Source organism: Pochonia chlamydosporia, chromosome 2 (assembly GCF_001653235.2).
Source record: "Pochonia chlamydosporia 170 chromosome 2, whole genome shotgun sequence".
Lineage (NCBI taxonomy): Eukaryota > Fungi > Ascomycota > Sordariomycetes > Hypocreales > Clavicipitaceae > Pochonia > Pochonia chlamydosporia.
The window spans coordinates 5,371,263-5,398,836 of NC_035791.1; the positions used below are offsets into that span (position 1 = coordinate 5,371,263).

Genomic DNA, 27,574 nt, shown 5'->3' on the forward strand with positions numbered 1-27,574 from the left:
CCAAACCACCTAGGGTGATTGTATGGTAGTTGAGAACATGATTATTGGGTGTACATTTACCGCTAAGTCAACAAGTTTCTTGACGTTACGTCGTGGTGTTTGTTTACATTTCAGGTCGGTTACCTTTCTGTTCAACAGATTTAAGTGGAGTAACCATGCTTAATATGCTTATTATCGCTAACAATCGGAACATGGAGGCTCTTAGAGTTGGAAACCCGCCACGCACGCACTACCGTCGTGGTTAGATCACCAGATTGCTTGAGTACTTCACCTTCAGAAGGTCCTCGGGTTGACCGATAACTTAGATTGTGCCGTAAACCTGAGATAGTTTATTGCCGTTGGGGCTATTTTGCTAAACAGAATCTCAGTTGCAACGGGTCGTAGTTCTGGCCGAGTTGTCCAAGAGTTTTCAGCCTGTTCGAAGGGGGTGGTCATAATAAGTGCTTCCCTTGCAAGGAACTACACCTTTCACCTATACACTTTCTCAAGGCTTTTGAAACGAGCAGAAAAGAGAACATGTTCACGCGTCAGTAAAGGGGGCTCATTCGGAACTCTCAACGTAGATGATGCAATGTCATGCGAACCGTTGCCCTAAAACAGGTATCGGACACCGTCCGCCCCTCTACTAATCACATAATGCAGCAAGTGTAGGCCACAGTGGTCACGGAATACGAAGACAAAGACGCCTTCTCATTTAATATTGCTACAAAAAGAATGCATGGATAGTGGTATTCTAAGAGCGGTGCTATACTGCTGTGTTAAAATGCTTATTTCTGTATACGCGGAGAAGTCGACGTGGAGATGAGATGAACATAGCTCAAACTGCTTTTGATCTACAGCAAGGCTGAATAGTTCAAGTTGTTTCTGTTCTTTAACTTCCAGAAGCCCTAGAATATGGAGAGTCTGCTTCCAATATATAAAGAGCTGCCTGGTCGCCCGTCTTTGGCTGTGGAATCAGTCAACATCTCATTTATCCAATCCAGATCTTTTACACCTTCTGCTAGTTTTTCTACCCGTTACATTTAGTCTTGGAAATAGACCTTTTTCCCTACACCAAAACCGACCATGAACAAGTTCGCCGCCGCCACATTGGCAAACCTCCGTCTGTTTCGATGGTGGTTTGTTACCGGGGTTCTTATTATGAACTCTATTTTTCTTGGCAAATTACAGGCTTACAACCTCCCTGTCGACCACGGCATCATTATTGCTGAGGGCTTTGCGGCTGCGGCTTACCTTTGGAATACTATAGGTTTGGTCATGATATTTTGTACGGGTTTGCCTGTGCTGTCATGGATTCTCATTGCAACAGAAGCTTTCATGACCGGTGCCTTTATCTTTACCGCGACCGTATATAAGGCTGGCGTTAGCAGCTGCAACAGCTACGCTGATACGCCTTTTGGTGCCAATGCCAATGTTGATTCCGAGATGCCCTCTATTCAGAATTCGTGCGGAATGCAAAAAGCCATGTTGGCTTTATCAATCATTATAACGTAGGTAAGATGTTATCCCTGCTGAGTCGCCGGTTGCTAAATATAGTATGTGATCTTTTGCAGAGTTACCTCCTTCGGTGCCTTTGTTGTAGAGCTCGTCAGTGCTGTTCTGTGGTGGATCTGCCACAGAAATGATTACATGTAGACAGATCGAACTGAGCCCACACCCACGAAGCAATAGTTCTGGAAGTGCCTTTCCTAGGACACGTGGATTCTGGTTTGGTGTGGTTCCTACTAGGCTCCGAAAGTCTCTGCGGCAACCGGCAAGGTTGTTTGGCAGCAAGAAGCATTTCCTGTATTATTATTGGGTGGATTTGAGGTTGCTACATTAGGACAAGATGTTGGCGGTCGTTGGTCTTTATGTTTGGCGGGTATTGTGTAAGGGGACTTTTGGAATGAAGATACATCGAAAATCGTTTAATCGATAGTTTGAGCCGGTTAGATATTGACTTTAGTTGTTCAATTCTTGGAAGCAGGACGTTTCTTCTCCCACGGATTATGCAATTCTTACTGAACCTGGACACGTCGTGCGTCATATAAAGTCTGTACGGTCCGTTTAGAGGTTCCCAGTCCACAAAAAACGTCATCGTCGTACAGTCTCGCGCCAGCTTTAGTAACATCTGTGTTTCACCGTGCATTACGCACTGCAAACATCGTCTTTTTATCATGCTGGAAATCACGAAGCCCAGAGCAACGTTGGGAAGGCTGCGTTTCGCAACCATGTGGCGACCTATACCTGTGACACATCTCTGCCGATGGGGATTTTATTAAAGTAACGGCGATAAAAGAAAACGATAATGAATCTTATTGTTTGTACTAGATTCATGGCGTGGCAGTTGTACTTAAACGCACCTCTACAATATGCACAGCCATAATTGTTCAATCAGTTGTACTAGCTCAATGATGTGAGGCGTGATTAGTATTCGTCACAGAAACAGCTACTCACTCCTTGCAACCTAGGAATATAGGTTAAGGTACAGCTGCTCTGTTCGGCGTGCGTGAATGGGGAGAAACCTCAAAATGAAGTCACGCCCTCGAAGTAATACCCTTCTGAAAATATGTTTCCCGGGGAATCGACATTCCGGTTACGTACAACTCCTACAATGTATAAAATCTGCCAAACTAACTGAAAATATTGTATGATATAAGGGAACTTGAGCATTGGGTGTATTCTTAACGCTGAGTTTGGGTTGGGTTGTTGGATTATTTTGGGCTGTTAAGGTTCATGACTTGAGGTGTGCATGAAGATTTCGAGGGGGAATATTGAGAGGAAACCGTCTAATAAGACGTCCTAGCGGGTCGGAAACTGTTGATGGCTATTTAATTTACGAGAATACAGCGTTTCTTCTTCCATGGACTTTGAACCAATTCTCGTTGAATCTAGACTGGGCTCTCATAAGGTCTACCTGCGGTCCTAATCATTGCATAATAGTGAAGAATCATGCAAGTACTGCTGCGAGGATGATAAGTGTCTGTCCTTAAGGGAATGTTCTACATGGTACTCTAGAGACTCGTTTCAGCATACTACGTTGTACATCAAGCTAACGAAACCACACCCCTCACGTCTAGCGAGCCCAGCTTTTTCCAGAGCCAGACTTCTTCTCCGCCCTGAACATATTTCTTCAGATACTAAGTAAACTTACTTTCAACATGAAGATACAAAACAAGTTGTGAATAAACTAGCTTGGGTTGCTCAAAGTGTCAACGGAATATAACCTGTACTATCTCTCTAAATCAGCGGAGCGTTCCCTTTTACTAAATGGCCTAGCGGTCATTTTCTTTGATACAAAGCTTCAAAAACCGCAAAACTACTTTGAACCGGCTCCATCTATTGCATGCTACAAGGATTGATATTACAAATACTGACATATATCTGAAACGAGTAGTGACTTTGGGCACTACGAGGTGCAAAAGATAGATTAGATTGTCTGGCGGTCCAGAGCTGCAAATTTCGCGGTTTTCTTTTCGGGCTTTAGTTTCGCTAGGCATCGCCTACCTGGACTGTGCGTTTCTACAAAGGAAAAGCGCCACAATCCCCTTTGTTTAGAGAATTTATGACGCTCAGTAAGGATGCTTGCTGGCATTTCCAGACTAGTTCAATGTCTGTTCAACCGGCGAATTTACTCAACAAGTTCACTACTCCCTGACCGGCAGAATATGGAGACCATTAGATCCGCCACACATGTACTCCTCCGTGGTTGGATTGCAACATTAGTCGAGTGATTAACCCTCAAAAGGTCTGCAGGTTGATTTTGAACTTAGCTTGTGTCGCAAAATTGAGATAGTTCACTGTTGTTAACACCAACTTCCTAAACAAATACCAGTAACAGTTACTCTTAGTTATGAGCAAGTTGCTAAAGAACTTCCAGCCTATTTGAAGCCAGTTCTGGTATTTAGGGCTTGCGGTGCAGATGGCTACGATACAAGTTAGTTCAAGCTTTCTGAACCAGCGGGGGAGGAAGAACTGTTCACTAGTTAGCATTATCTGCAAATGGGAAGCGCTCAACGTAGACGATGCAATGCCTTACAAACTGCCCCAGCACAGCTTCCAGACGCCGTACACCATTCTGTTCATCACCTCCCGGGGTAAGTGAAACCCACACCGGTTAACCAGACACGTCTGGTACAAAGTAAGAACTAGCCACCAGCCTTTTGTTCATGCATACATACAGGGAGCCCGCATTAAAAAGTCAAGTGTTCTAAAAATACTGCTGTACTGCCAGTGTTTGGGTCCTAATTTCTGTATACGCAGTGAAGTCATGATGAAGATCAATGAAAAGGGATAAACGATTTCTGACATGACAGGGCCCGGCCGTCCTGGTTCTTCAGGTCGTACTCGTACGACCGTGTAGAGCTATAAGAAAGTGAAAATCCCTTGTCAAAGACTATGTATCTTTGCTCCTCACCCGCCTACTCTGCACCAAACTCTTCCTACGTCTTCTACAACCCCCTCTGGTCTTTCTACTCGTTACTTTGCACTTGGACGCAGTACAATTTCGTCACGCCGAAGCCGACCATGCTAGGCCCACAAGTCTGCTTGGGGTTTGCCCGTATACTCCAATTACACTTTATTGTCGCTGTCCTCGTCATTAACTCTGTTTTTCTTGGCAAACTAAATGCTTTTGACCTGCCTGTGGACCAGAACATCCTCCTTGTTGAAGGCTTTGCGGCCACGGCTCTCGTGTGGAACATGATAGGGTTGTTCATGATAATGTATGCTGGAAAGGCCCCGGCCACATGTGTGCTTATTTTCATGGAACTTTTCGTCATGGGCTCCTTTAGCTTCATTGCTGTGGTGTCCAAGGCTGGCACTGGGACCTGCACCCACTACGGTATGCCTTTTGGTAGCCCTTCTAAGGCTGGCATGCCTTCAATTGGGGAGTGGTGCGGAATGCATTCGGCCAACCTCGGTATATCAATCGCTGCTGTGTAAGTCAAAAGTTTACCCTGCTAAGTTGTCAGCTTCTAACAATAGTATGCGATCTTCCTGCAGAGTCATCTCCTTTGGTTGCGTGGTTGCGGAGCTCACGGCTCGTTGCCGCGAGCACTATCATTAGACAAACCTTCCACTGGACGTTTGGCTCTAAGGCAATGGTGTGTTGGATGTGCGTTTCCTGGGACACCGAGACCTTGGTCGCGTGCGGTTCCAACCGGGCTCGAAAATTTCTGCGGGAACCGGGATGGTTGTTTGGCATCAAGGACTATTGCGTTCATGATTATTTGGGAGGAGGGGGTTCGAGGTTGTTAGTAGATGAGGATTAGGTGTTGAGGGTCTCGATTCTCGACTCTGGACTTTTAACGGGCATTGCGTAAGGGAATTTTTGGGAGTGAAGATGGACTGAAAACTGTCTAGTCAAATTGAGAATCTCAGCTGATCAGACACCTCGTATGGTGATTTTACCTACCCCGTTATGATATTCTTTCTTTCACAGACTGCGGTTCATTTTCAGTGAGCTCAGAAGCGCCGCATATCATGTAGAGTGTGTCAACGGAATGTAACTAAAACTATCGATCGCATTGGCCAAGCGTTGTGTTTTGCTGGTTAAGTGACCTAGCCGGCATTTTCTTCGATAGATTCTATCCATAGGTTCTTAAACAGCACGAATTTCCATGTCGTACGCTTTTGCAATGGCCATGGTAAAATCTGTCTCTCACTATGCATGACCTGCTGCAGATGATGTGTTTGCTTATCTTGCTGGAATTTGCGAACTTCGAGGTACTTTCGCGATGCGTCTTACAACACCTTAACAAATTGTGTGCAGTTGAGGAGTATGCCAGGATAGATGATGGATAGTAATGCGGACCTGACCCCAAGCATCAATATTTGTAACGTGTGGATGCAATGGCAGTTGTATTTACACGTAACCCTACAATCTGCAGAGCCGTGGACGTTGAGCCCGTTTACTACATCAACGATATGAGGTGTGATTAGTATTCGTCACAGAATCAGCTACTCGTTTCTTGCAGCCCAAGAATATAAGCTAAAATTGTTTATTTCAATCTCATACATCCAATTTCAAGACTATCATCATTCCTGCTTTCGTGGCTGTGGTCCGGGTCCAAGCCGAGCAGATCTCACCAACGTGACAAGTTTTGACTTGCTCAGGCTCTGAGGCTTCAATTGTAGAGTAAATCTGGTTTTGATCAAGCCGAGGCAACCTGAAACATTCACAAAACAACCAGGTACACCCCCCAGAAAACAGAGCGCACCTTGGTTTGTTTGTCTATCTCAACAACAAGTCACCACAACGATGAGGACAAGACACCTGCTTCAATCGATTCGAATGCTGTGGTCACGATTACCTCTCGATTTCTCGGACGTTCTCGAGTTGTAGAAAAATTGTAAAGATATTGAAACTTGCCTAAAAAGCCACCGGGCCAGTATCCAACCACAGCGATGAAACCGAGAAGAGGTGCTGGCACCAGCGTGGCAACAAGGTCATGGCATGTAGTCCGTGGGTATCTGTAACGGAATCTGATGATCATCGCTTTTTTCTTGCACAGCAATGCGTTCGCTACCGCCTGAAGTCGTCTCGTTTCTCTAGTCGCTCTCAGCTAACCCTCCAGTTGTGCTGTTCGCCGCTGTTGTACGAGGCATTCCTTCCTCCTTGTCGGTTCCAGCACTTCCAATTCAATGGCTATGACAGATTTGACGCTACTCATACAGCACACGGGCTATAGACGTGTTTCGTACGTTTGTGTCTCACGCGCAGGTGTCAAGAATGCAGCCAATGCTCAATACCGAGGATCTGCAGGTGATGGATGCCTTGGTTGGCTAGATGTGGGAAGGACATGAAGGCTCCAGACGGAAGTATCCCATATTCGAAGCTAGGCTTTAGTGAAGGTCATAGGTTTCATCAATCGCAATATTGCCGAGACCACCAACAGCGGCAACTCCCTTACTAAAGATCACAACGAAACTTGCTCGTCAACACAACTCGGCCTCACTTGACGCGTTCTGCTGTTTACATTAAGACGCCACCACTATCGCCGAGATGGTCGAGGCACAATCAATATCATGCCTCTTGCGTGGGTTGTGGCGCCGCCAAGGGTTGCTTCGTGGTGGCACAGCCTACGAAGACCAGCCTTCCACTGATGAAGGAGAAAGCATACGGCTGGTAATGATTCCATCAGAGTTGAGTGCTCATGGTCTGCTTGTGTGTCATTTTAGAACATTCACTTACATTCAAGTTGGAGAAGAACGCATGAAAGGGCCATACGCAACAGGTGTGAGTGGAATTTGAGGCCAATTGAAGACGGCATTTTATCTAGGGAACTATGATCATGATGCGGACACAGCTGGGAAGTAATGGATTTGTCAAGGTATGTGTGAGAGTGCCGCAAGAGGAATGCATTCTAGTCGTGCTAGTCCCTACATCATATGCTGTGCATAAGGAACTGTGGGTGGATGTGCTGTTGGGCTCTGTTTGTCCATGCAAAATGAGATACTGCGAACACGCTGGACCAAAATCATCAGAGGAACTTGGCAACTTCGACAACAACCAGTCCAATACCTCGCTTCTTACAGACGAACCTTTCACACAGTTATTATGATTTACTTAACATAAGCATAGCGCTTTGAACAGAGAGACGGAACCGGTTTGATTACACCTCTTCAACCAGCATCGGCATAGGGTAGCATATCGTAAGTAATTCGGTACTTTACCTAACACCATAGTAGAAACCTTTTTGAAAGCCCTTTTTAACCAAACTCTTGGCACTCAAGCCTAGCTCTTTCTTTTTTATCCCTCATACGTATGTACCTCGCCACCAGATTACGCCTTGTCAATATTGCACGAGAAGTCCTCATGCTTGATAACTGATGGTGCGGAAGACAGAGAACAAAACTCGGAAAGAAGTTGAAAGGCGGCTTTACATGCGTATAATTCATCGTGAGAACATGCTTGAGACTTTTACGCTCCTCAGCAGCCTCACCGGCCGTCTGCAACTGCAGTCCACCTCTCATCTCCTCGCATTATTGTGCAGGTAGAGCAGGCCAAAAGATGAGCACAAGCGCCCAGCATCTGGGAAACCATCTGGCACAACATTTGTGATTGTTTTCAAGTTTGCTGGCTGTGGGCTAAGACGGACATCCCATATACATCAGTCTTTAGCCGCCCATTCACCAGCGAAACTCAACTACATCAGTGAACACGCACCAGATACCACAGGCATAATAACTACTGCTACGATGCCCTGAGACAGTTTTACTGGACTTACTGAACCGTCAAGAGAACATACCAGCCACTTTCCTGAGACATTATCATGCTGTTCATACAGGAGAGGGGAACGGCCACTTGCCACGCAGATATCACGTTAGTTATCCAAACGGTTCAATTTCACTCCGCGCGGAGTATGTTCCAGAACTCTGAAGTGTAAAATGAAAGCCGCAACCCGGGCTCCAGAAATTCAGCCAATAGTGAGCTGACGTGAAAAAAAAGGAAAAGCATGCCACAACCAATATTCCGTCCGGTGGCGCCCAGTTGGTGACAACCAAGAGTAGCGGTAAGACCTCTTGGCCTCGTGTTTTCCATAATTCAAGCCGAAAAGAACACTGTCGTGACTGTTCATTCGTCCAGTCGTCTGCTTCCTTGGAATATAATTCTTTGACAAAGGATGTTCGGCGATTCATGGACAGTTTGCTGACGGATTGTGCATAAAATTAAGGTACTTTGCCTCGTAGGGCTTGTAGGGCTTTTCAGCCGCAACATGGAGAAGAACCAATAGAGATGGCAGGGCTCGGACTGTCGGCAGACAAGGGGCGGGCAATATTGGCTCTCGGCATTCAACGTCCTAGTGAAAAGGAATATGCAGGGGTAGGGATCGAGCCCTCAATGTTGAATCGTATGTTTGCCGTTCTTGGCGGCTGGCTTACAGGCAGATTCACAAGTTTGGCATTATCAAGGCTGAGTGTTCGCATACAAACAGTCATTGCAGGTGGCATATTTCCATGCCGCCTGAGATTTTTATCACACCCTTAGGCGACAGCCACTGTAAGATTTTTAATTACATTCTGGGGTAGAGAAAGGGGTATATCACACGTCTTTGGGAATAAGAATTTGGACTACGGGAGACTCCGTTAGCAACACCTGACGTACTAACATGTAAACTGGGCATCAGCAATGCCGCGAGGAAGTACTCAGTTGTGGGTTCTACGTTCTAGTGATATTAATTCACCAAGTTGAGGGTATCACCGTTCCACCAAAATCATCCAACATGAGATTTGGGCATTCTCCGTGACTCCATGCCCGTTTCTTCTTACGCCACACCCCGATCTGCCCCAGGACCGAAGAGACAGTGGCTTAAGGCAGGTGACAGTTCGAACCAAACAAAGTGGCGACGAAGTGTAAACAGTGAACGCGTAGCAAACTCCCAAATGGCTGGCTGTAGTCCGAATAAGAGGCTTTTCACAAACCCTTTCATTTACGCATCTTCACTCTGGTTGACCCGTAAGGCTCATTTCATCACATCCACAAAACCTATAATTGGGCACGGGCTGGGTTGTGGCGCTTCGGTAGTCTCAAAATTCAGGTACGAGGCATCGGAAAGTGAATCTTTTTGCCAGTCTGGGCTGTGACGTACAGGGGCACGGAAGTCGGGCGGCTGCAGGTTTGCTTCTTTGTGTTTGCCACACCATGTATTTGCAGGGAATAGCCTCTGGGCTTCTGAACATGCCAATATTGACATTGAGCTAGCAGCGGGACGATGATGCCCGGATAACTTCACTGGCGACCATACGGATTCAGCTGAATGGGGCTTACGCGGCTCAATAAGGCTCGGGGAGTTGTGAGTTTATTGGAATTAGTATACATCGTGATGTATATCTTGAGCGGTGAGATATTTTCTATATAATGTCTGACGCTCCCCGAGTCAAAGTCTTCTTCAGCTCATCCACAACCACAGCTCCTTAGCCATTATTTCCTACTTCTTGTTTTCCATCACAGTCTTTCCTTTCACATCAGATTGTCTGCATCAGCGTTTGGAATTCACCCACAATGCTCATCAAGTCCGTTCTTGTTGCGGCATTCGTTGCCCTCGGCGCAGTTTCTGCTGCCCCCAATGCCGAGGCCCCAGAAGTCGAGATTGTCGCTCGTCACGGCTTCCCTGACTGCGGCAAACAAGCCACCTGGGATCACCACAAGAAGGCTTGCGTCTGCAAGGGCAACGGCATGGAATTCAACAAGTTCAAGAAGACTTGTGCCTGCCCCCACGGACAGGAGTGGAAGGACGGAAAGTGCAGAAAGGATTGTGGCAAGTTTGCCGATTACGACCGTAAGACGAGACAATGCGTTTGCAAGAAGCACGGCATGACCTTTAACGACCGCCACAACACCTGTGCTTGCCCCAAGGGCGAGGACTGGAACGGACGACGATGCGAGAAGAAGCTCCCAGACTGTGGTAAATACGCCACTTGGAATCACCACAAGAAGGCCTGCGTCTGCAAGCGCAACGGCATGGAATTCAACAAGTTCAAAAAGACCTGCGCTTGTCCCAAGGGACAGGACTGGAACGGAGCCAAGTGCGAGAAGGAGCATCACGGCCACCACCCCCGAGATATCGGACACTGCGGCAAGCAAGCGTCCTGGGACAAACAAAAGAGGGCGTGTGTGTGCAACAACCGGGGCATGATCTTCAATGACCGCCACAACACTTGTGCTTGCCCCAAGGGACAGGAGTGGAATGGCCGTTTCTGCCAGAAGGACTGTGGAAAGTTTGCTGAACTTGACCGTAAGACGAGACAATGCGTCTGCAAGAACCACGGCATGATCTTCAATGACCGCCACAACACTTGTGCTTGCCCCAAGGGACAGGTCTGGACCGGCCGCGTCTGCCAGAAGGACTGTGGAAGAATGGCAACTTTTAACAAGCACGACCGTCGATGTGTGTGCACCAAGCCCTTCTTCGTGTTCAACGAGGAATCCAAGACTTGCGGTTGCCCCCGAGGCAAGCGATTCGATGAGCGCAAGAACCGATGCCACTAAAGGTCTTGGGTCTTCAGCTGATGGATGACCATCGGCATTTCTCCTGATGTGTTGGCACGCTGTTACAGTTGGGGTAACATGGGCAACATGAGATGTAATGGTATGCTACGGTGTACATGCGATGGTCATGTCGCGGATTTGAGCAATGTATGACTTAATTTGTCTGGCATAGCTTTGGGGGTTTGAACGTCAATGGCTTGGGTGTTTTATATATTCATTTCTTTCTACTAGGATGATAATTTTCAGCTTGGTAGCTTAATATATTCTTATGCAAAATCTCTAGTCTCTCGTAAATGTAGCTGTGGACTCCCGTCCAGCTCTGTCTTCATCAATCAGTTTGAGCCACGCTCTCCCTTGGACATATCTCATCCAACTGACTTGCCAGCATGAATAAAATTCGATAAGTTTAGCATCAGAAAGTAACTTTTAATAAAGCTCTACGCTTTCTCTTATACCGGTCAATCGGCTGATGTGGACTCTCTTCGATACGGACAACCGGACTCCCGCTGGACCAGTTTCACCGACTAAAGACTAGTTTGACCACAAGTTAGGCATATTACTCCCGATTATTGTGACCGACGCGACGGTTGTAACAATAACAGGTACTCCGGGGGTAGGAGCAGTCGCTTTCACTCGTCCAAAGAATTCAATGTTAGCCCAAGAAAGAAGCCGATGGCGCCAACTACTACATAACGAGACGATTTACCATGCAATTTCCTTTATATACGGTCACAATCCCAAAAAGCACTTCGTTAGTTTCTACCCACTCTCTCTCTTTAAGCAATGTGGAGTTTGGTGTTGCCCCGAACCTCCATCTGCAACAAAGTGGATCAACATCTGCGAACTCAAATGCCGATCATGCCGGAAGCAGCTACTCCATACAACTCAACAACTTCCCTTCACTCATGACGCGAAGATATCCTCGATAAACATCTCATCAATATACTCTTATGTTCTTCATCTGCGCTCAAATGAAATGAATCCACCTTTTAGTACAGCCGAAAAGATCCTGCTTCTCATCCGCCTCACATGCCTAAGTAAAATCCCATCACTTTAACGTATATGACCAGCCTCTAACGTCATAGCCAGCACCATGGACTCTGACCTTCTACATCTTCCGCGCCATCATTATCTCACTATATAAAGGATTACCGCTATGGCACTTCATTCACTGTGCCTTTATAAAGGTCATTCTGCGCACATTTACGGGTCGCCAGATGCAATACCTCTCGGCGTCTACTAGAAACACATACGAAACCTGGGTTCGGCGCAAGTTGGCCAGATCACACGGCGACCCAGCTGCGCGAGAGAGACTAAACGTGGAAATCGAGCCACTAATTGACCAAAGATCGGCTTTACTCTGGTTGGGAAATCGGCGAAAGGCGAAAAAAGTCGTGCTTTTCTTCCACGGAGGCGGTTATGTGGCTCCAATGCTTCCTGGACATGTAGAATGGTGTTGGCGCGCGTACGTCAGCGCCGGCGTCGAATCTGATACAGAAACAGCGGTCGCGATATTAGAGTACACTCTTTGTCCGGAGGCACAGTACCCGATTCAGCTGCGCCAAGCAGTTGATGCCCTCACTCACCTACTAGAGTCTGGCATTCGTCCACGAGATATTGTGTTTGGTGGTGACTCTGCAGGCGGAAACCTAGCAGCTCAACTCCTAGGTCACTTGTGTGACCCTATCCCTCTTATCCCGATAATCATGCTGGATGAGCCTCTGGGAGGCATGTTCTTGGTGTCGCCCTGGTTGAGCAACAAGAGGACAGACGAGTCATTTACACAAAATGGCTGGATCGACATGTTGTCTGCTGAGACGGTGTCAAAGTCAAACATTTACTACCTGGGACTAAGTGCCGTTACTGATAATCCTGCGGAGTCTCAGAAAGTTGCGTTCCCGATAGACAGGGATTTGACGTATATGCGTCGTATGTCGACGATGGTAAAGAGGGTGTACATTACGACGGGGGTGGAGGAAGTGTTTCGCGACCAGGCCATACGGTACGCATCAGAGGTTCAGCAGGCAAATCCTCACTTGAAGGTGAAGTTTGACCTTTTGAAGAAAATGGCACACGACTTTATTCTACTGGAGGGCGAGGATCAGACCACTGGGAAATGTATGCTGGCGATGCAGAGTTGGTACAAGGAGCTTATAGCAGACGCGTGAGAAGACCATTCTGGGTACTGTAATGCTATTGTACGCCTTCTTCAAAATTCCTAGTTCATCTAGCTCCAAGAAAACATCAAAGCTTCCCCTTGTATCGAATTCCGTCGTTGTCCGCACCTTATCCTATCGGGGAGCGCATGTGCTCCAGATTAAAGGGTCGCCGAATCGCAAACGAGCAAGTCAGATTCTGCGTCGTATTTCCCTTGTCAAACAAACCATCAATCCAATCCATCCAATCGAGCTGTGATGCCTGAACAAGAGGCGTGTGCCCAACCCCAGGATAGTACACTAAGTGAACCTCGTTGCCACTGCCACAAGACTTCATCCACACATCCTTCGCCAAATCTGGCAGTACAAGGTCATCACTGCCCCCCTGCATAACTAGAATTGGAGACGAGGACTTTTCTCCTCTGACTGGGGCCTCTTTGCTCTGCCACTCTTCCAACATGGGCATGTCTCGCTCAAGTGCGGCACGATCAACAACTTGTTCATGAGTCAAGTCCATTGTCAACCCTAACCTGCTAGCAAAACAAACCTTTGCCTTTTCTGCCAGCTCATATCGACGCTGTGCCGGTCTAGCCAGGAACGTACTATTATATGAGGGAATGGCCCGCCGTATGGACTCGGGGAGAACGGTGACGAGACCAGGAACGGGATATTGATCAAACCTTTTCAGGAACATGTCTACCACGTAAGTTGCAGGCGATAATGCAACGGTGCCCAAGTATCCTGCTTTTTGAGCTTGAATCCTCTTATCCTCGGCTAGTTTCCAGACCACACCACCACCTTGAGAATGACCAATACTAGCCCATTCGAGAGAAAGGACATGCCCATATACCTTCTTCGCAGCGACCACAGAGTAATACACATCCGTTGCCTGTGCAGAAAAGCTGAGAAACTTGTGTGTTGTGTAATTATTCCCAATGCCGGCATAGTCTGTCCCAACAACAGCGTAGCCATGATCAACCAGCGCCTGCCAAGCTCCTTCATAAAGAGTCGGTCCGTTGGATGGAGCGCATCCTGAATAAAGACCACTTGTGCCATGTGCCCAGGCCACAAGGCGGAAGACGTCTGGGCCAGATGGCAATGGATCGGCCTTCCATTTCTTCATAGTGTACGGAAAGGCAATGAAACCTGTTACGGGGACAGGGGATCCATCTAGATCCTTGGACGTGTACTGCATTCGGTACACAGTGGTGCCGGATGAGGTGTTCATTGTCGTTGGGTCGAGAGGTTCCAGTTTCAGAAGGTCTCCCGGCGATGACCCTGAGAAGTTGCTGGCTGTCTGATAGAACTCGTAGTCAAAATTTGTGCGGAATTCCTCTTCGTCCATTGCCTGTGTCATGTGGTAGGTTTGAAGGCAGGTGTCGTTGCAGCCATGTTGGGCAGCTTCAGCTGGACTGATATCGAAGTTGGCAGCCTGAAGAGCAGCCGCGAGGCCGAGAAACGGAAAATAAAAGTACGTTGCTCTCATGTTGGTTTTCGGAAAGGCGTCCAGTTGTTTCTTTTCGAGGGCAAGAGTCAACTCAAATCAAGGACCGTAGGAGGGAATGGCGGCTTATTTATTCATCTCGAGATACGTTGCGTCATGGCCAGGATTCGCATCACTGGCAAAGACCATCAATCGCGACTGAAATACTTGCGTGAGGTAGCATAGAAAGTTGTATTCTTCTGCAAGATCCGTCGTTCATCTGGTGGATCTAGTGGGTAGACGTCGTGATGAACGGCCAGGCTCGCCGTCGAATATGGACGGAATCTCCACGCTACCAAGACTAACGGCAAGACATCCGACTTGGCTGTTAAGATCACTTCTGCAGCCATCGCTGATAGAGTAATAGCTTCGTACCACCTTAAAGAATCGTCGTATGGCCATAAACGGCTCGTCCCGTTTAGGCGTGGCGATTCCCCGCGGCCCCCGGCCGACCGACGACCTTCATCGATCGGCCGATGTTTTCTATTCATGTCCGACTGTTTATCGATTTAACGTACATGTATTCTGAATATTGCGATCGAATGTAGAAGTTGGACAACACATGCCAGGCAGTTAAAAAGCCTAACAACAAAGCCCGGTAAACGACTAATCGGGCTAATGGAATCTAATTTACCAACCTAAAGGGCATTGGCGACACATTCGTCTTATTCATGGCTTCGAAACAGCCATTGGTCCAGTGATTGAGCCAGTATTACGTCAACTAAGAGAGATGTATTTCATCTTGGCGACGGGTGGCCTTCTGATGCAGCATTTTTTCTGTTGTGCTTAGGATCATGGCAATTAGAGATTAATTTGGCGATCGAGAAAATGAGCTGCGATTTAATTGTATAATATAAAAAGACTGTGCCATTGACTCATGAAGGTGTATTAAAGCCCACAATATGTGAATAAAAGGCAAGCTCTGGTGCGTAGTATCCGCATCGACTGCCAAGAAGCGAGGGTGTCTTCAGCGTTAGGCTATGTGTCTTGTTAGGTGCTTAGCACTCCCCAGATATCCTTGTGGAGTATAGTAACTTGTTGTGATATAAATACTTTAGTGACGGGGTCTCCGTAAAAGAAGTGAATGTATCAAGTAGGACCTATGAACAAACCGTCACTTGAGTGACATATTCATCTAGCCCGGACACACTCCTCTTGTACGTTGAGTGAGCATCTAAGCCACAATTAATGAATCTGCAGCTAGTTGGTCCACGCCATCAATGCTCTACCTTCCTCATCCGACTGTATAGATGTCAGCTTCGTTTGTCTTTCTCGCCTCAAACCGAACGATTGAGTACCCCGGGTGCGGCAATTCAAGCGCCATGCATAAGACAACTCATCATACACGATACAGTAACGGACAATTTCCGACATCACTGGGCGTATAAATCGTCTGTGCTCGATGCGCAGTGGCCTATGCCACACACGACAACCTGGGACGATATATCACATCGCATAGCCCCCCCGAGGCTGTGCTACGGCACTTTTGCCATTCCAGGCGGCCTATCAAAATTATGGTCTGCTCATTGTTACATTGTTATTATTGTCTCTGTACATGACTTTTCTTAAGTCAAAACTTAGTGGACAGGCTGTTCTTTCCCTCCATCACCACGTGTGTATAAAGAGCTTCTCCCGCCGCCGTCTGCCTCCACACCTTTCACCTATGCTTGTGATTGCCAAGCTACCTTTTACCTTGTTCTACTAAGATCCGAAAAGATTCCTAGCCCATCATGTCGTTCATGGGCCGTATAAATAGCCAAATGCAACAATTTGGAATTGGCAAGAAAGAAAATGGGCCATCGCAATACTCACAGCCGCAAGGATATCCGTATTCCCAACCACAGCAATATGCGCAACCGCAACAATACTATCAACAACCACCACGTACGCCAACATCCCGTCATCTACACTGACACCGCTGACACACTCTCTTAGCCCAACAAAACTACGGCTATTCTGTGCCCAATACTGCCGCACCAGCAACCCAACCCATTGCACCGGTCTCACCTGAGCCGGCTCCAACCCCATTGCCAACGTATCAGACAGTACCGCAACCAAACCAACCGACCTTACCGTCCGGATGGACAACACTCTTTGATAGTCAGCAGCAGAAATGGTACTACGTAGAGCAGAAAACATGCCGGACCCAGTGGGAAGTGCCTACTGCTGAATCAGTACCTCCTCCGGCTGCACCGGCTCCTCCAGCAGGACCTGTTGATTCCCAAGTAACCAAGGGGATCGACGGCCCTCCTAATTACGATAATGCAGCGGGTGCCTGGCAGTCTCCTGCGCCATACCCTCCTCCTGGACAAGGTGGCTATCCGCCAGCACCGGGCCAGGCCCAGCCGTATCCAGAGACGGCAGACACCAAGGCTGCTGCTGGGAAGGAGAAGAAGGGCATGAGTGGCAAGAACGGCATGTTGCTCGGCGCTGCTGGAGGTGTTGCTGCTGGCGTGGCCGGCGCTGCTTTGGTAAACAAGGTCAAGAACAAGGAACATAATCAGGAGAGTTACTATGACGGCTATGCCCAGGGTCACGCCGAAGGGGTTGAGGACTATGATAGTGATTAATTGCATGCTAGCGTGTTTACTGTTCAGTGAAATCAGAAATGGATTAGGAGGCGATGATGTTCTGTTTGCGAGGTGGATCGTATTTGATTAGACATTGTTCTGCTTCGTTTGTTGTCTGAATTTGAGCACTACTCATGGAATCATGTTTTTCAACTCGTTAACAGCACCCGGCGGTGACGCAGTTTGCATGATGACTTTACAGTTTTCGCCGTTGGATACGCTTCGCTTGCCACACTCGCTCAACACCGAGGTAATAATTAGCAAAGATGAAGTCTGCACTTGGGCGATTACATGAGTGGAAAAGTATCGATGGGCTGCTTCTGTCTCACAATTAGTTGTCAAGTTTCTGAGTCCATGTCTTACCGAATTGGCCGCAGAATGTGACAGATGCGTTGCACACTCTACACAGGCCCTCTCATCACCATTCGACAGGCCCTCAGGCCATGTCAGTGCTGTCTGGGTAGGGAATTTTACTAAAGACTATAAAGAATGACTAATATTCGAAGGGACCTTGTGCTGTTGTGAAGTGTTCTTTTCCCAGCCAGCCATGCACTGGATCGCTTGCCCAGCTAAGCAGCACACCCTCAGCAGCACCACAGAACACTCAATTCGCTCTTCAAAAGTCTAAAACGAGTAGATTCTTTCCAACGCTAACTAAACATCGGTGCATCGATTGTATGTTTAATGATATCGTCTATCCGCAGCAAACACTAGGTTCCTCAACCCCCTTGGCTTGCTTCTCTTCCACCCCATCAATATCAATCTTCACCTCCAACCAGTCGCAGACAAACTTCCCCAGCCCAGCACCAATAAATATACATATAATAACATAACCATTAAAGTACATAGCCAGCAGCATCACAATATACGCAGTCCCAAATGTCAATGCGTGCAACACAGACCTGACGAGTTGCTGGAGGAGAGTCGCACGAAACGTAATGACTTGCGATCCGAAACTGCTGTCGTCGGCGTACCGGCGGGCTGATTCTCGCTGAAATTGGCGCAGGACAAAGGCATCGTATTCTTTGCCAAGACGTCGGAAGAGNAAGAGCTCGACGAGCATGACGAGGAGGATGACGCCGATGCATGTGGCGGCGAACATGCCGTTTGTTGTGATGTGCCAGTTTGGGGAGAGGAAGCAGGCGTCTATGGTGTACCAGTTCCATAGCATCTGTTTTGGTTAGTTGTTGCTGGAGATGGATGGGTTGATGGTTCGTACTGATATTTTGCATGATGAGGCGCCATCGCCACCGCCGTGGCTGCCATGCATATCCATTGTGAGGACTTATGTGGTATCGAGTCGGGATGCTTGATGACTGCAATGGACTAGACTTTGCGTTTCTCTGTTTAAATAAGTTTCGCAATAATGAGAAGCGAAGCCAAAACGGTCCCTCAACTGATCGTAATGAAGTCTTAAACAGTCAACCCGGTCGCATCGACAGCCAACTCAAACAGCACAACGAACTGAGAATTCAATGAATAAAAGCCAACTGGGCTCAGCGGCACTTATATTCTGCATACCAAGAAAAATATAATACTCTCGCCAAGCAAGTTTGTCGCACTGCAGATGATTATTCCCGCTAAATCACTCCAATTTTGGGAACAACCGGAAACGGATTCGTTCTAGTTTCGACGATCCTTGACAACGAGCTCCGCAAAACTTGCTCATTTGTGCTCAATCTCAATATGCACGGCAACCTTGATGATCTTTGGCAACGGCCTTGGTTGGCAGCCAAGACTGTTGCACAATTAGTTTTTAGTTTCCGTCAATTGGATCGCGGTGAGAGCATTTGATGCAATTCTTTTAGCCTGTGGACCTGAATATATCCTTGTCGCAAGGGAACCAGGTTTAAGCTTGTTTTGGGGAATGCTAAAACCATGTCGCTCCTCTGACTCTCTGTCTTCATCAATTTCCTCTACTCTCTTCTTTATTTCAGTTTCTCACGTTGTGGCCTTGTTGCCGGTTGACAAGACACAATGTTGTTGGAGCCACGACATATTCAGAACCACTCTGAGGGTGGTGACACCCAGGCGCATTGGGGGTATCCCGACCGCATCGTCCCTTGCAAAAATGATGCTGGCTCGTGCGCCTACCTGGATGTTGTGTATCTTGCACATGATCTGGGGATGTTGTATATGGGTATATTGTGGGCGACGATACTGGGCATTCTCCTTATATGGGCTATACTCAGGAGAGCAAGCCGTCCAGCTATACAGGGAACACTTCAAAACTCCAGGTCAGACGAAGGCATATTCAACAAGTTGAGGAAAACAGCTGCTGCCATCTCACGACGGTTCTTGTTACCGGACGCCAATCATTTTCTGTTCGGTCGCACGACGAGGTTCCAGGTCGTGATTCTGGCTCTCCTTTCCGGATACCTCTTTGTATGGAGTTTCCTAGGCATCGCATACAACACATGGGTCACGCCAGTCAAAAACATGCCCGGCGTATACAACACAAGGACGAGTTTAGGACCTTGGTCCGATCGAGTTGGCGTAATCGCCTACGCACTCACTCCGCTGTCTGTCCTCCTCAGCAGCCGAGAATCTTTACTATCCCTCCTCACAGGCGTACCCTACCAGAGCTTCAACTTCCTACACAGATGGCTAGGCTACATCATTGTCGTCCAGTCTCTTCTCCACACAATTGGATGGCTCATCATCCAGCTCAACCTGTACCAGCCGCAACCAAAAGTAAGTCTGGAGTGGATTGTCCAGCCGTACATCATTTGGGGAATAGTAGCCATGATCCTGTTGCTCATCATGTTCGTTCTATCTACGCCCTGGGGAATCAGAGCCACGGGATACGAATTCTTCCGCAAGGCACACTACGTATTGGCCATGGTATACATTGGAGCTTGCTGGGCGCACTGGAATAAGTTGGAGTGCTTCCTCGTTCCGGCTTTTATTCTTTGGGGAATCGACCGTGGTGCGAGGTTTGTGAGAACTGGACTGTTGCATTATCACCCTTCCTCGATGTATGCCGGCTTTCGACCTGTTGAAGCGTCAATTACACGATTTCCTGACGTTGAACACGGTGATGTCTTGCGGTTAGATTTGGAGAATGCACAGGATACGTGGAATATTGGCCAGCACTTCTATTTGTGCTTTACGGAGTCGAGTATCTGGCAATCTCACCCGTTTACGCCTCTGAACGCGCCCGTCGTGGAAAAAGGACTCGTCAAGCATTCTTACATCATGAGGGCAAAGTCTGGTGAGACGAGGAAACTGGCCGAGCTGGCAATGAAGAAGTCTATCGCCGCCAACAGCACCGGCGTCACAACGGGTGTCCTTCTCACAGGCGGTTACGGAGAAGATCTGCTAGAAAAGATTGACAGAACTACAAATATCGTATGTATTGCTGGTGGAACAGGCATCACTTTCGTGCTTCCTATCCTGCTGCATCTCGCGCGCCACAAATCCCCATCAGATCGCAGGATCGAACTCATCTGGGCGATGAGGCACTCCCGCAACGTCGATTGGGTCAAGGATGAGATGGCCGTCTTGCGGCGAGCCCAAAAAGAGCTGAATTTGACGATTTCGCTATTTGCTACGAGGGACACTGCAGACAGTGGGAAGGAAGACAAACATGACAAGCCGCAAGATGCGGACGTTGTATCATCCTCATCAGACGACATTTGCCCTTGCGACGACAAGGCCGCTTGTGCACCGGGTATTTCGGTTGATAAGATTGGCGATGGAAAAGATGATGATAGTCGGCATCCGAGTTTACATAAGATGGTTGCTGAGTTTGTTGAAGGGACAGTATCAGGAAGGACTGTTGTGTTCACAAGTGGACCAGGAGGCATGATTACAGATCTGAGGAACATAGTTGCTAGCTTGAATGCGCCAGGGAAAGTATGGGCAAGGCAGGACAGATTTGATGTTGAATTAGTCTGTGACGACAGGCTGGAATGGTAGTTTGCACGATACCTTTACACTTACGAATTCAGCAACATATCCTCCAAACCGATCCGTCACATGGAGCCACTTCATCGATCAAAATAGCCTCCCAGCGTAACAGACTAACCCCCCTACCACACTCGTTTCATCCAGCCACAACCCTCCCAGACGCGTCTCAACCTGACGTTCGCAATCGATCATCCCATGGCACGTCTCTCCCCGCAACACAGAGCACAGAACTCATGTAGACGCGTGCATGAACTCCCCGTTCTGCACCGACCTCACAACACAAAGACGAACCGTGGTCCCAAGAACTGGTAAAACTCAATTCGGTAGCATCTCTTTCAAATCGTCCTTCTTGGCAGTCCTACGCCCGCATCGGCTGTTCCGCGTCCAAAAGTTTCAACAGGCCACTTACACGCCGCATCTTCCACAACCGAGCATACAAATACACGCACTCTTACCGTTTCAGGTCAAGTATGGCAATCTGTTGAGGGAGCTACCGGGAGGTTTGAGGGGTAGAAAACCTTCTTGAAGCGATTGTATCCATCGGCCAGAACAATTCTATACATCATGGTTCATCGACCCGGACAACCCATCGCCATTTCACCGCATCGTATTCGTTCTTCCCCTCATTAGAGTTGCCCCTGACTACATTCGTACTAGGTTTACTCTGCTCAAGCAGATCAAAGTGGTAAGATAATACCTCCACGGTGGCATCGGCCCAACTCTAATTTTATATGGCTTCCGTAGTGCGATTTAGATGACGCGACAGACTTTATGTTCCTGATTTAGCGTGTCAGTAAAGAATACGAGCACGAAAGTCGTGTTAAATGCCTCAGATTTACAAATATAAAAGAGCTGGAAGATCCCATTGAAGGCGCAGGTTTTCGAAGAGCAAACCCAGTCTTTCGTTCACACACATCTACTTCTCGTCACCACTCAAAGGCATCACCATGAAGTTCACTACTGTTCTTGCTGCCCTCGCTATGGGCGTCGCCGCCATGCCCACCGAGGAGGGCCCTGTCGACAATGAGCTTGAAGCTACAACGCTTGAAGGCCTGGACCTACTTGAAGTGCAGCAAAAGTACGCAAAGCTTATCATCGCTCAAGCCAAGAAAGAAAACGTTGGCCGCCACGGATGCCAGACCGGTATTGCAACCGCTCTTACCGAGGTACGTCCGCCATGTCAACTCACCACATACCAGATATGCTAACATGATCAAGTCAACTCTCATCATGCACGCCAACCCCGTGGTTCCCGAATCGCTGGGCTACCCACATGAGCGTCTTGGCTACGATGGAGACTCCGTCGGCCTCTTCCAGCAGCGTGCCATTTATTACACGGACATCAAGTGCAGCATGAATGCCAAGTGCTCTGCTCATCAGTTCTACGAGATAATGAAGAAGATCCCTGACTGGCAGAACATCCCCGTTGGTGTTCTGTGCCAGAAGGTCCAGATCTCTGCTATCCCTGAGGCGTACAACAAGTTTGTCGAACAGGCTGGCAGCATCTGCGCCGCTGCTGGTATGTAAATACACCAAGGTGGTGAAAACAGTGTACATTTAGATGTGTCTATTCGGGGTAAAAGTGAGTTTGGGGTCTGCATGGGAAGCATGATGAGGGACTGGCGTTTCTCGTTCCGGCGTACTTTATGGCCGTGTCTTTTCTCATGGGAACAGATGGTGGTGCATGGCTCAGTTTTAGTTGAGTGGACGATGGCATGCTTATGTGTATCCGTACGTAATGCATGGAAGAATGTACTACTGTGACGAGCTGGTCGATCGCTGTGATATAGAATCACATATTAATGAAGACATTATCGCTCCAACATCGATTATGTAGTGTGCCTGTGCTCTGTTCAACTTTCCATCCAGCTTCTTTGCAGGTACCATTTATCAAGGCTGCGAAAAAGCCTCGCTCACATCACCACCCAGCCAGCTTCAGGTCAAAGGTCCATGATTACATCCGCCAAACTCCAACCATCAAGCCCAACAAGGTCAAAACAGACACCGACCCAACCGCACTCGCATCCGCAGTACTCGGAGTGTGCAAAGGGGGCGACGTGGCTGAGCCAGTCGCTGATCCAGTCGCTGGACCAGTTCCAGAGCCTCCAGTTGGAACCACCGTCGGTCCAGTCGGCGTGCGAGAAGCAGTACCAGTCGCAGTACCATTATGATGCGTAGTTCCATTTCCATTACCGTCTCCACCACCAGGCCGACAAGCCCGAGCCTTGTACAAAGTAGCCGTATCCAACACAGAGTTGTTATTGCTAGCGACAAACTCGTGCGTCAAGTGTGAGCAATTGTGGAATGTCAATCGACTCCATCCGTAGGTAGCATTGTTAGCATCCAGCCCAAAGCGACTATACTTCTGCTTCGGCTCATCAAACGTGTCAAGACCATCGTAATGGCCGGCGGCTCCGTTGGTAATGTACCAGGGAGCCTTAGGGTTGTTTAGCTCATTGGGGTCAATCTTGCCAGTAGCCAAGGGGCTTAGACGCTCATAAACGTGAGCATGGCCAGTCAGTACAAGATCGACATTATATTTGAGGAAGAGAGGCTCAAACACATCTTTGCAAGACCAGCAAATTGTGCCAGTGACATTCTTCTTACTCAAATACCACGGGCGATGGCCGGCAACAACAACCCAAGGCGTTTTCTTGCGATCAACAGATGCGAGATCGTCTTCGAGCCAGGTAGCTTGGGCATTCATCGTGGCGTTGACTGGACTGGCGCCTTCTTTCTCCGTGCCGCCAATCTCATCTGGCCCAGTGTAGCCGTGGCCCAGGTCAGTTTCCGTATCAAGCTGGATAAAGTGCACCATTCCATTCTCCCAACTGTACCAGAAGTTTCCAGTTCCTCCAGACACGTCACTCGGCATTCGGAAGTGGTTCTTATATCCGGTGAAGTTGGTCTGTCCTGGTGAGCAGATGCTCACGTCATATGTGATGTTCTTGGACTTGTCAGTCGTCCCGCCATTGTCGCAGTTTGCTTCGTGGTTTCCAGGTCCAACCATGTAGGGTTTGGTCTCAGTCACGGCGGCCATTTCGTCATAGAAGTCATTGAGAATAGTTTCGTATACATTGTGGCCGTCTTTGATGCTAGTGTTGGGCAAGAATCCCTGAATTTCCTCCTTCAACCAGTAGTCTGCATAGGCGATATCGCCAGGGTGCCAGATGAAATCATATGTAGGTCTTGTTGTAGCCAGTGAATCAATTGTGTTCTTCTCTCCGGGTTTTAAAATGTTGCTTTTTGATACGCCCTTGCCTGCTGATGTGGTGAGACCCAGGCGGCCCATGGTGCCGAGATCAACGACAACGGCAACAGAGAAGGCATCGGTGTCGCCAGCAGAGCGAGCGGTCGTAAACGAGTACGGCTTGACACCGTCGCCCTGGGGCAAAGGGGACGGCAGATAATAGTAAGTTGTGTCGGACTTCAATCCACTAATCAAAACGTGGCTGTTGTAAGTTGTTGATGTGGGATAAGTGACTGAAACGTTTGATGACGCAGTGTGCACCAGCTTGTTCTTCGACAATCCCCATTTTACTGAAGGTGCTTTGACATGCTCAAAAGTATTCCAGCTGACAGTCATTCCATTAGTTCCGTGATATGCAAGGCGGATCTGGCCAGCAGCGTCAGCGCCGCGAGGGCTCAGAAGAGCTGTAGCTCCTCGAAGAGCAGCCACCAAAACAAAGCTAACCCTCATGTTGGGCCGTATTTTTAACGAAACCGCTGGTATTGGTTGCCAAAGGAATGTTGATGAGCGACAGTCGCATCCTTTATGGTTAACAGGATATTTGCTTCAGCAACACAGCCGATGTTGCTATATTACATCACTGTATGATTCCCGCCGTATTTTCCAACATTATCCCAGTCTTCATTGCAAGTCGGTCACTGATTTGAAGTTAGCTCAATTGGCTTACTTCCCACGTGCGCATCAGGCTGCCGTCAATTTGGTCGAGGATAAGCGTCCTGCTAATACCCCTTGTTGGTGGCGTGCCGAGCTTCCGTGTTGGGCTGAAGCTTGGCGATCATCGGAGACATCATTGCTGGGATAGCAACAGGACAAAATATCTCGCTCCAGCATTGCCCAATGAAAATAGTCATAATGTGTGATTACACACCGTCCCCACCTTCAATTGCGTGTTTCGGGTCCAATTATCGACGAAATTTTAAATGTATCGCAAATGTAAGTCGGCCGCTGTCCGTCTGTTTCCTTTTGAGCTGTATCACAATGCTTGTGGTTCATCACCTCCACAACATTGGGCTATTTCCCGTCAGTAAGTTCTGGGCTGTTTAAACTAAGCCAGTACCAACGCCGCTCGCCTGTTCGCCAAGCATTACAAAGTCGTCGCCCATGAATGAATTCAATCCTTCACCAAAGGGTTGTACGTCCGTCCAGAGTGCATTCCAGTCTATCGGCCTGTCGGCCTTTTGAGCCTCCATCTCGGCAACCACTCGTTGAAGGCGCTCGATATACTCCGGCAATTCCAAGTTGCCGCCTCGTTTAGCAATTGCCGTTTTTCGAGCTTCCCAAGATTTAAGGGTAAACTGCGCTTGCATTACATGTTGCCTTTGACTCATGTCAAATAGCTCGGGATAGTGGCCATGAAGTCTTTCCACGGCGCGCCAGCCTCGATCCGACAGAGAGCCCATCGGGCGATGATACAGCTGACTGGTGAGTGAAGCAAGCATGTCGGGATAGAACTGCAATCTCATGTACCATTCGAATCCGACGGCTGCCATTTTATCATGCGCATCGCACTGGTATTCCATGCTTAGCATAATCATCTTGAATAGGTTGTCTTTCCAGTTGAAAATCTCAACACCCCATTCAGCTTGGTCTTTCATCGGACTAAGAACATCGTCGAGCTTCTCGAGCACTGTGTTCTTGAAGGTCGTTGCCGCTACATGGACACCTCCACCTTTTTCATCGATATACTTGGCAGAGTAGTTTTCTAGAGCTCGTTTGAGTTCTTCCGATTGCTCTCGAAATCTACCGTGCACAGCCCTGTCGGTCTTGGCATCGTTTGTCAGGGTCATTCCGAGTAAGATTGCCTCGTTTGTAGGTGTGTCTACATGATTATCACAGTCAATCTTGTATACGTATATCAACCGTGAAACGAGAACGTATGCCATTTCAGTCGGTCCGTCCCGGTTTGTCAATGGAATTTGACTGTCTGGACTCATGTCGACGTCGTTAATATTCAGAGGTGGCTTTGTATCCCATTGCATGGGGAGCATTGCCGCACTCAAGCCTGACAAGAGTGCGTTTTTGGCGTCCTGGATAATGATTTGGCACCAGATCCTACGGCGCATTTCTGTTTCAAAGGGACCGAGACCCAGGCGTTCTCCATCGCGGTGATAGCCCATTGAGTATGCCATTCTCACGACAACACCACTGGTGACCCAGGAGGCGTGTCTGTGAATTCGGTTTTCGAAAGTATACTAATCCCAAGTTAGCGTTGGTAGGTCATCGATCTAGCTAGTCCTCACAAGATATAGTATCAAAGTCTGTAGTGTGACCATTGTATAATTCTCCATGTGATTATACTTTATTAATGCCCTCTTGGTATGGGTGCCGTATGCTTTGAGCATGGTGTCGCGACTATATCCAAGTAGATCATAACACTCCTGATCTGACATGGAAATGACAGCCATGGCGAATATCGAGTGGAGTAGGGCTTGTTGCTCTGTTGGAACCAAATGTATCCCCACCGCGGCTCGTAACACGTACGGTTCAAGTGACGGAATATGTACAATTTTGAGAAGAGGATTCACTCTGTCAATGAAATATTGCCACAGACTCATTGTCTCAACTGAGCTGGGCTGAGATTCGGGGGAGCCACTTGAGGATGCTTCAAACTCGATCATTGGAAGTGTCCTGAACGCCGATTCAGAGATTGGTTCTTCGGGGCCATCCAACCCAGTGCTATTTGACGCTATACTATTGCGAATCGCCATCAGCTGTACCAAGGTTAGCAAAGTCAGGTGCGTAGAGGGGCTCGAGCTTGGTGGCCAGTGCCATGCGTACTTCTTCATGCATGACAGCAGTACTGAAGCTGTCCGTAAACCGAACATTACCATCGTTTCTCGTCGTGATGTATGATGCGTTCAAGTCTTGTGCTGACGAGCTAGGCTCAAAGGAGGCGCCTTGCGGATCGTCCGGTGCGTGGGAGATAGAATTAAGCTTCTGCGATGTGCCATCACCAACTGGCGCATATCCCCTCAACAAGGCTTCACATCTTTCAACTCGGTCTAGAAGGTCTTGCTTGGTAGCGCGCCTTTTCCTCGCAGGCGCCGGCGTGCCAGGTTTGCAGGTAAGTTCTGCCTAAGCAAAGCATTAGTCGGAAACTTGTCGTCGCAGCGATGAGGACGGGCGCACCTTGATACAGTTGGAACAAGGACTGTGACGGTCGCATTTCACTTTGCGCTTTTGACACTGAACACAGGAGAGTACTCGAGGCTGTTTCAGGGCCAAGAGTAA

General features: G+C 48.2%; 9 protein-coding genes across 9 annotated transcripts; 7 read left to right on the top strand and 2 right to left on the bottom strand.

Moving 5' to 3' along the window:
- Nucleotides 1–1,065: 1,065 nt before the first annotated feature.
- VFPPC_13505 (hypothetical protein) lies at nt 1,066–1,494 on the top strand (the record flags this gene model as incomplete). Its single annotated transcript, XM_018291280.2, has 1 exon — nt 1,066–1,494. The coding sequence occupies one exon, from the start codon at nt 1,066–1,068 to the stop codon at nt 1,492–1,494; it is 429 nt and encodes a 142-aa protein (XP_018147890.2).
- Nucleotides 1,495–4,377: 2,883 nt separating this feature from the next.
- Nucleotides 4,378–5,047, top strand: VFPPC_03666 (hypothetical protein; the record flags this gene model as incomplete). The annotated part of the gene is made up of 2 exons (XM_018283142.1): nt 4,378–4,919; nt 4,984–5,047. 2 exons carry the CDS (start codon nt 4,378–4,380, stop codon nt 5,045–5,047), a joined length of 606 nt encoding a protein of 201 aa, XP_018147891.1.
- Nucleotides 5,048–9,985: 4,938 nt separating this feature from the next.
- VFPPC_13506 (hypothetical protein) lies at nt 9,986–10,972 on the top strand (the record flags this gene model as incomplete). Its single annotated transcript, XM_018291281.1, has 1 exon — nt 9,986–10,972. The coding sequence occupies one exon, from the start codon at nt 9,986–9,988 to the stop codon at nt 10,970–10,972; it is 987 nt and encodes a 328-aa protein (XP_018147892.1).
- A 976-nt stretch (nt 10,973–11,948) lies between these two features.
- On the top strand, nt 11,949–13,140 carry VFPPC_03667 (alpha/beta hydrolase fold protein; the record flags this gene model as incomplete). The annotated part of the gene is made up of 2 exons (XM_018283143.1): nt 11,949–12,009; nt 12,062–13,140. The coding sequence occupies 2 exons, from the start codon at nt 11,949–11,951 to the stop codon at nt 13,138–13,140; spliced, it is 1,140 nt and encodes a 379-aa protein (XP_018147893.1).
- A 118-nt stretch (nt 13,141–13,258) lies between these two features.
- VFPPC_03668 (prolyl aminopeptidase (secreted protein)) lies at nt 13,259–14,614 on the bottom strand (the record flags this gene model as incomplete). Its single annotated transcript, XM_018283144.1, has 1 exon — nt 13,259–14,614. The coding sequence occupies one exon, from the start codon at nt 14,612–14,614 to the stop codon at nt 13,259–13,261; it is 1,356 nt and encodes a 451-aa protein (XP_018147894.1).
- A 1,727-nt stretch (nt 14,615–16,341) lies between these two features.
- Nucleotides 16,342–17,181, top strand: VFPPC_13507 (WW domain-containing protein; the record flags this gene model as incomplete). Its single annotated transcript, XM_018291282.1, has 2 exons — nt 16,342–16,495; nt 16,547–17,181. 2 exons carry the CDS (start codon nt 16,342–16,344, stop codon nt 17,179–17,181), a joined length of 789 nt encoding a protein of 262 aa, XP_018147895.1.
- A 1,977-nt stretch (nt 17,182–19,158) lies between these two features.
- VFPPC_03669 (ferric-chelate reductase) lies at nt 19,159–21,102 on the top strand (the record flags this gene model as incomplete). The annotated part of the gene is made up of 1 exon (XM_018283145.1): nt 19,159–21,102. One exon carries the CDS (start codon nt 19,159–19,161, stop codon nt 21,100–21,102), a length of 1,944 nt encoding a protein of 647 aa, XP_018147896.1.
- A 938-nt stretch (nt 21,103–22,040) lies between these two features.
- VFPPC_13508 (hypothetical protein) lies at nt 22,041–22,620 on the top strand (the record flags this gene model as incomplete). Its single annotated transcript, XM_018291283.1, has 2 exons — nt 22,041–22,259; nt 22,312–22,620. The coding sequence occupies 2 exons, from the start codon at nt 22,041–22,043 to the stop codon at nt 22,618–22,620; spliced, it is 528 nt and encodes a 175-aa protein (XP_018147897.1).
- Nucleotides 22,621–23,047: 427 nt separating this feature from the next.
- VFPPC_03670 (metallophosphoesterase) lies at nt 23,048–24,793 on the bottom strand (the record flags this gene model as incomplete). The annotated part of the gene is made up of 1 exon (XM_018283146.1): nt 23,048–24,793. The coding sequence occupies one exon, from the start codon at nt 24,791–24,793 to the stop codon at nt 23,048–23,050; it is 1,746 nt and encodes a 581-aa protein (XP_018147898.1).
- Between the last annotated feature and the right edge of the window lie 2,781 nt (nt 24,794–27,574).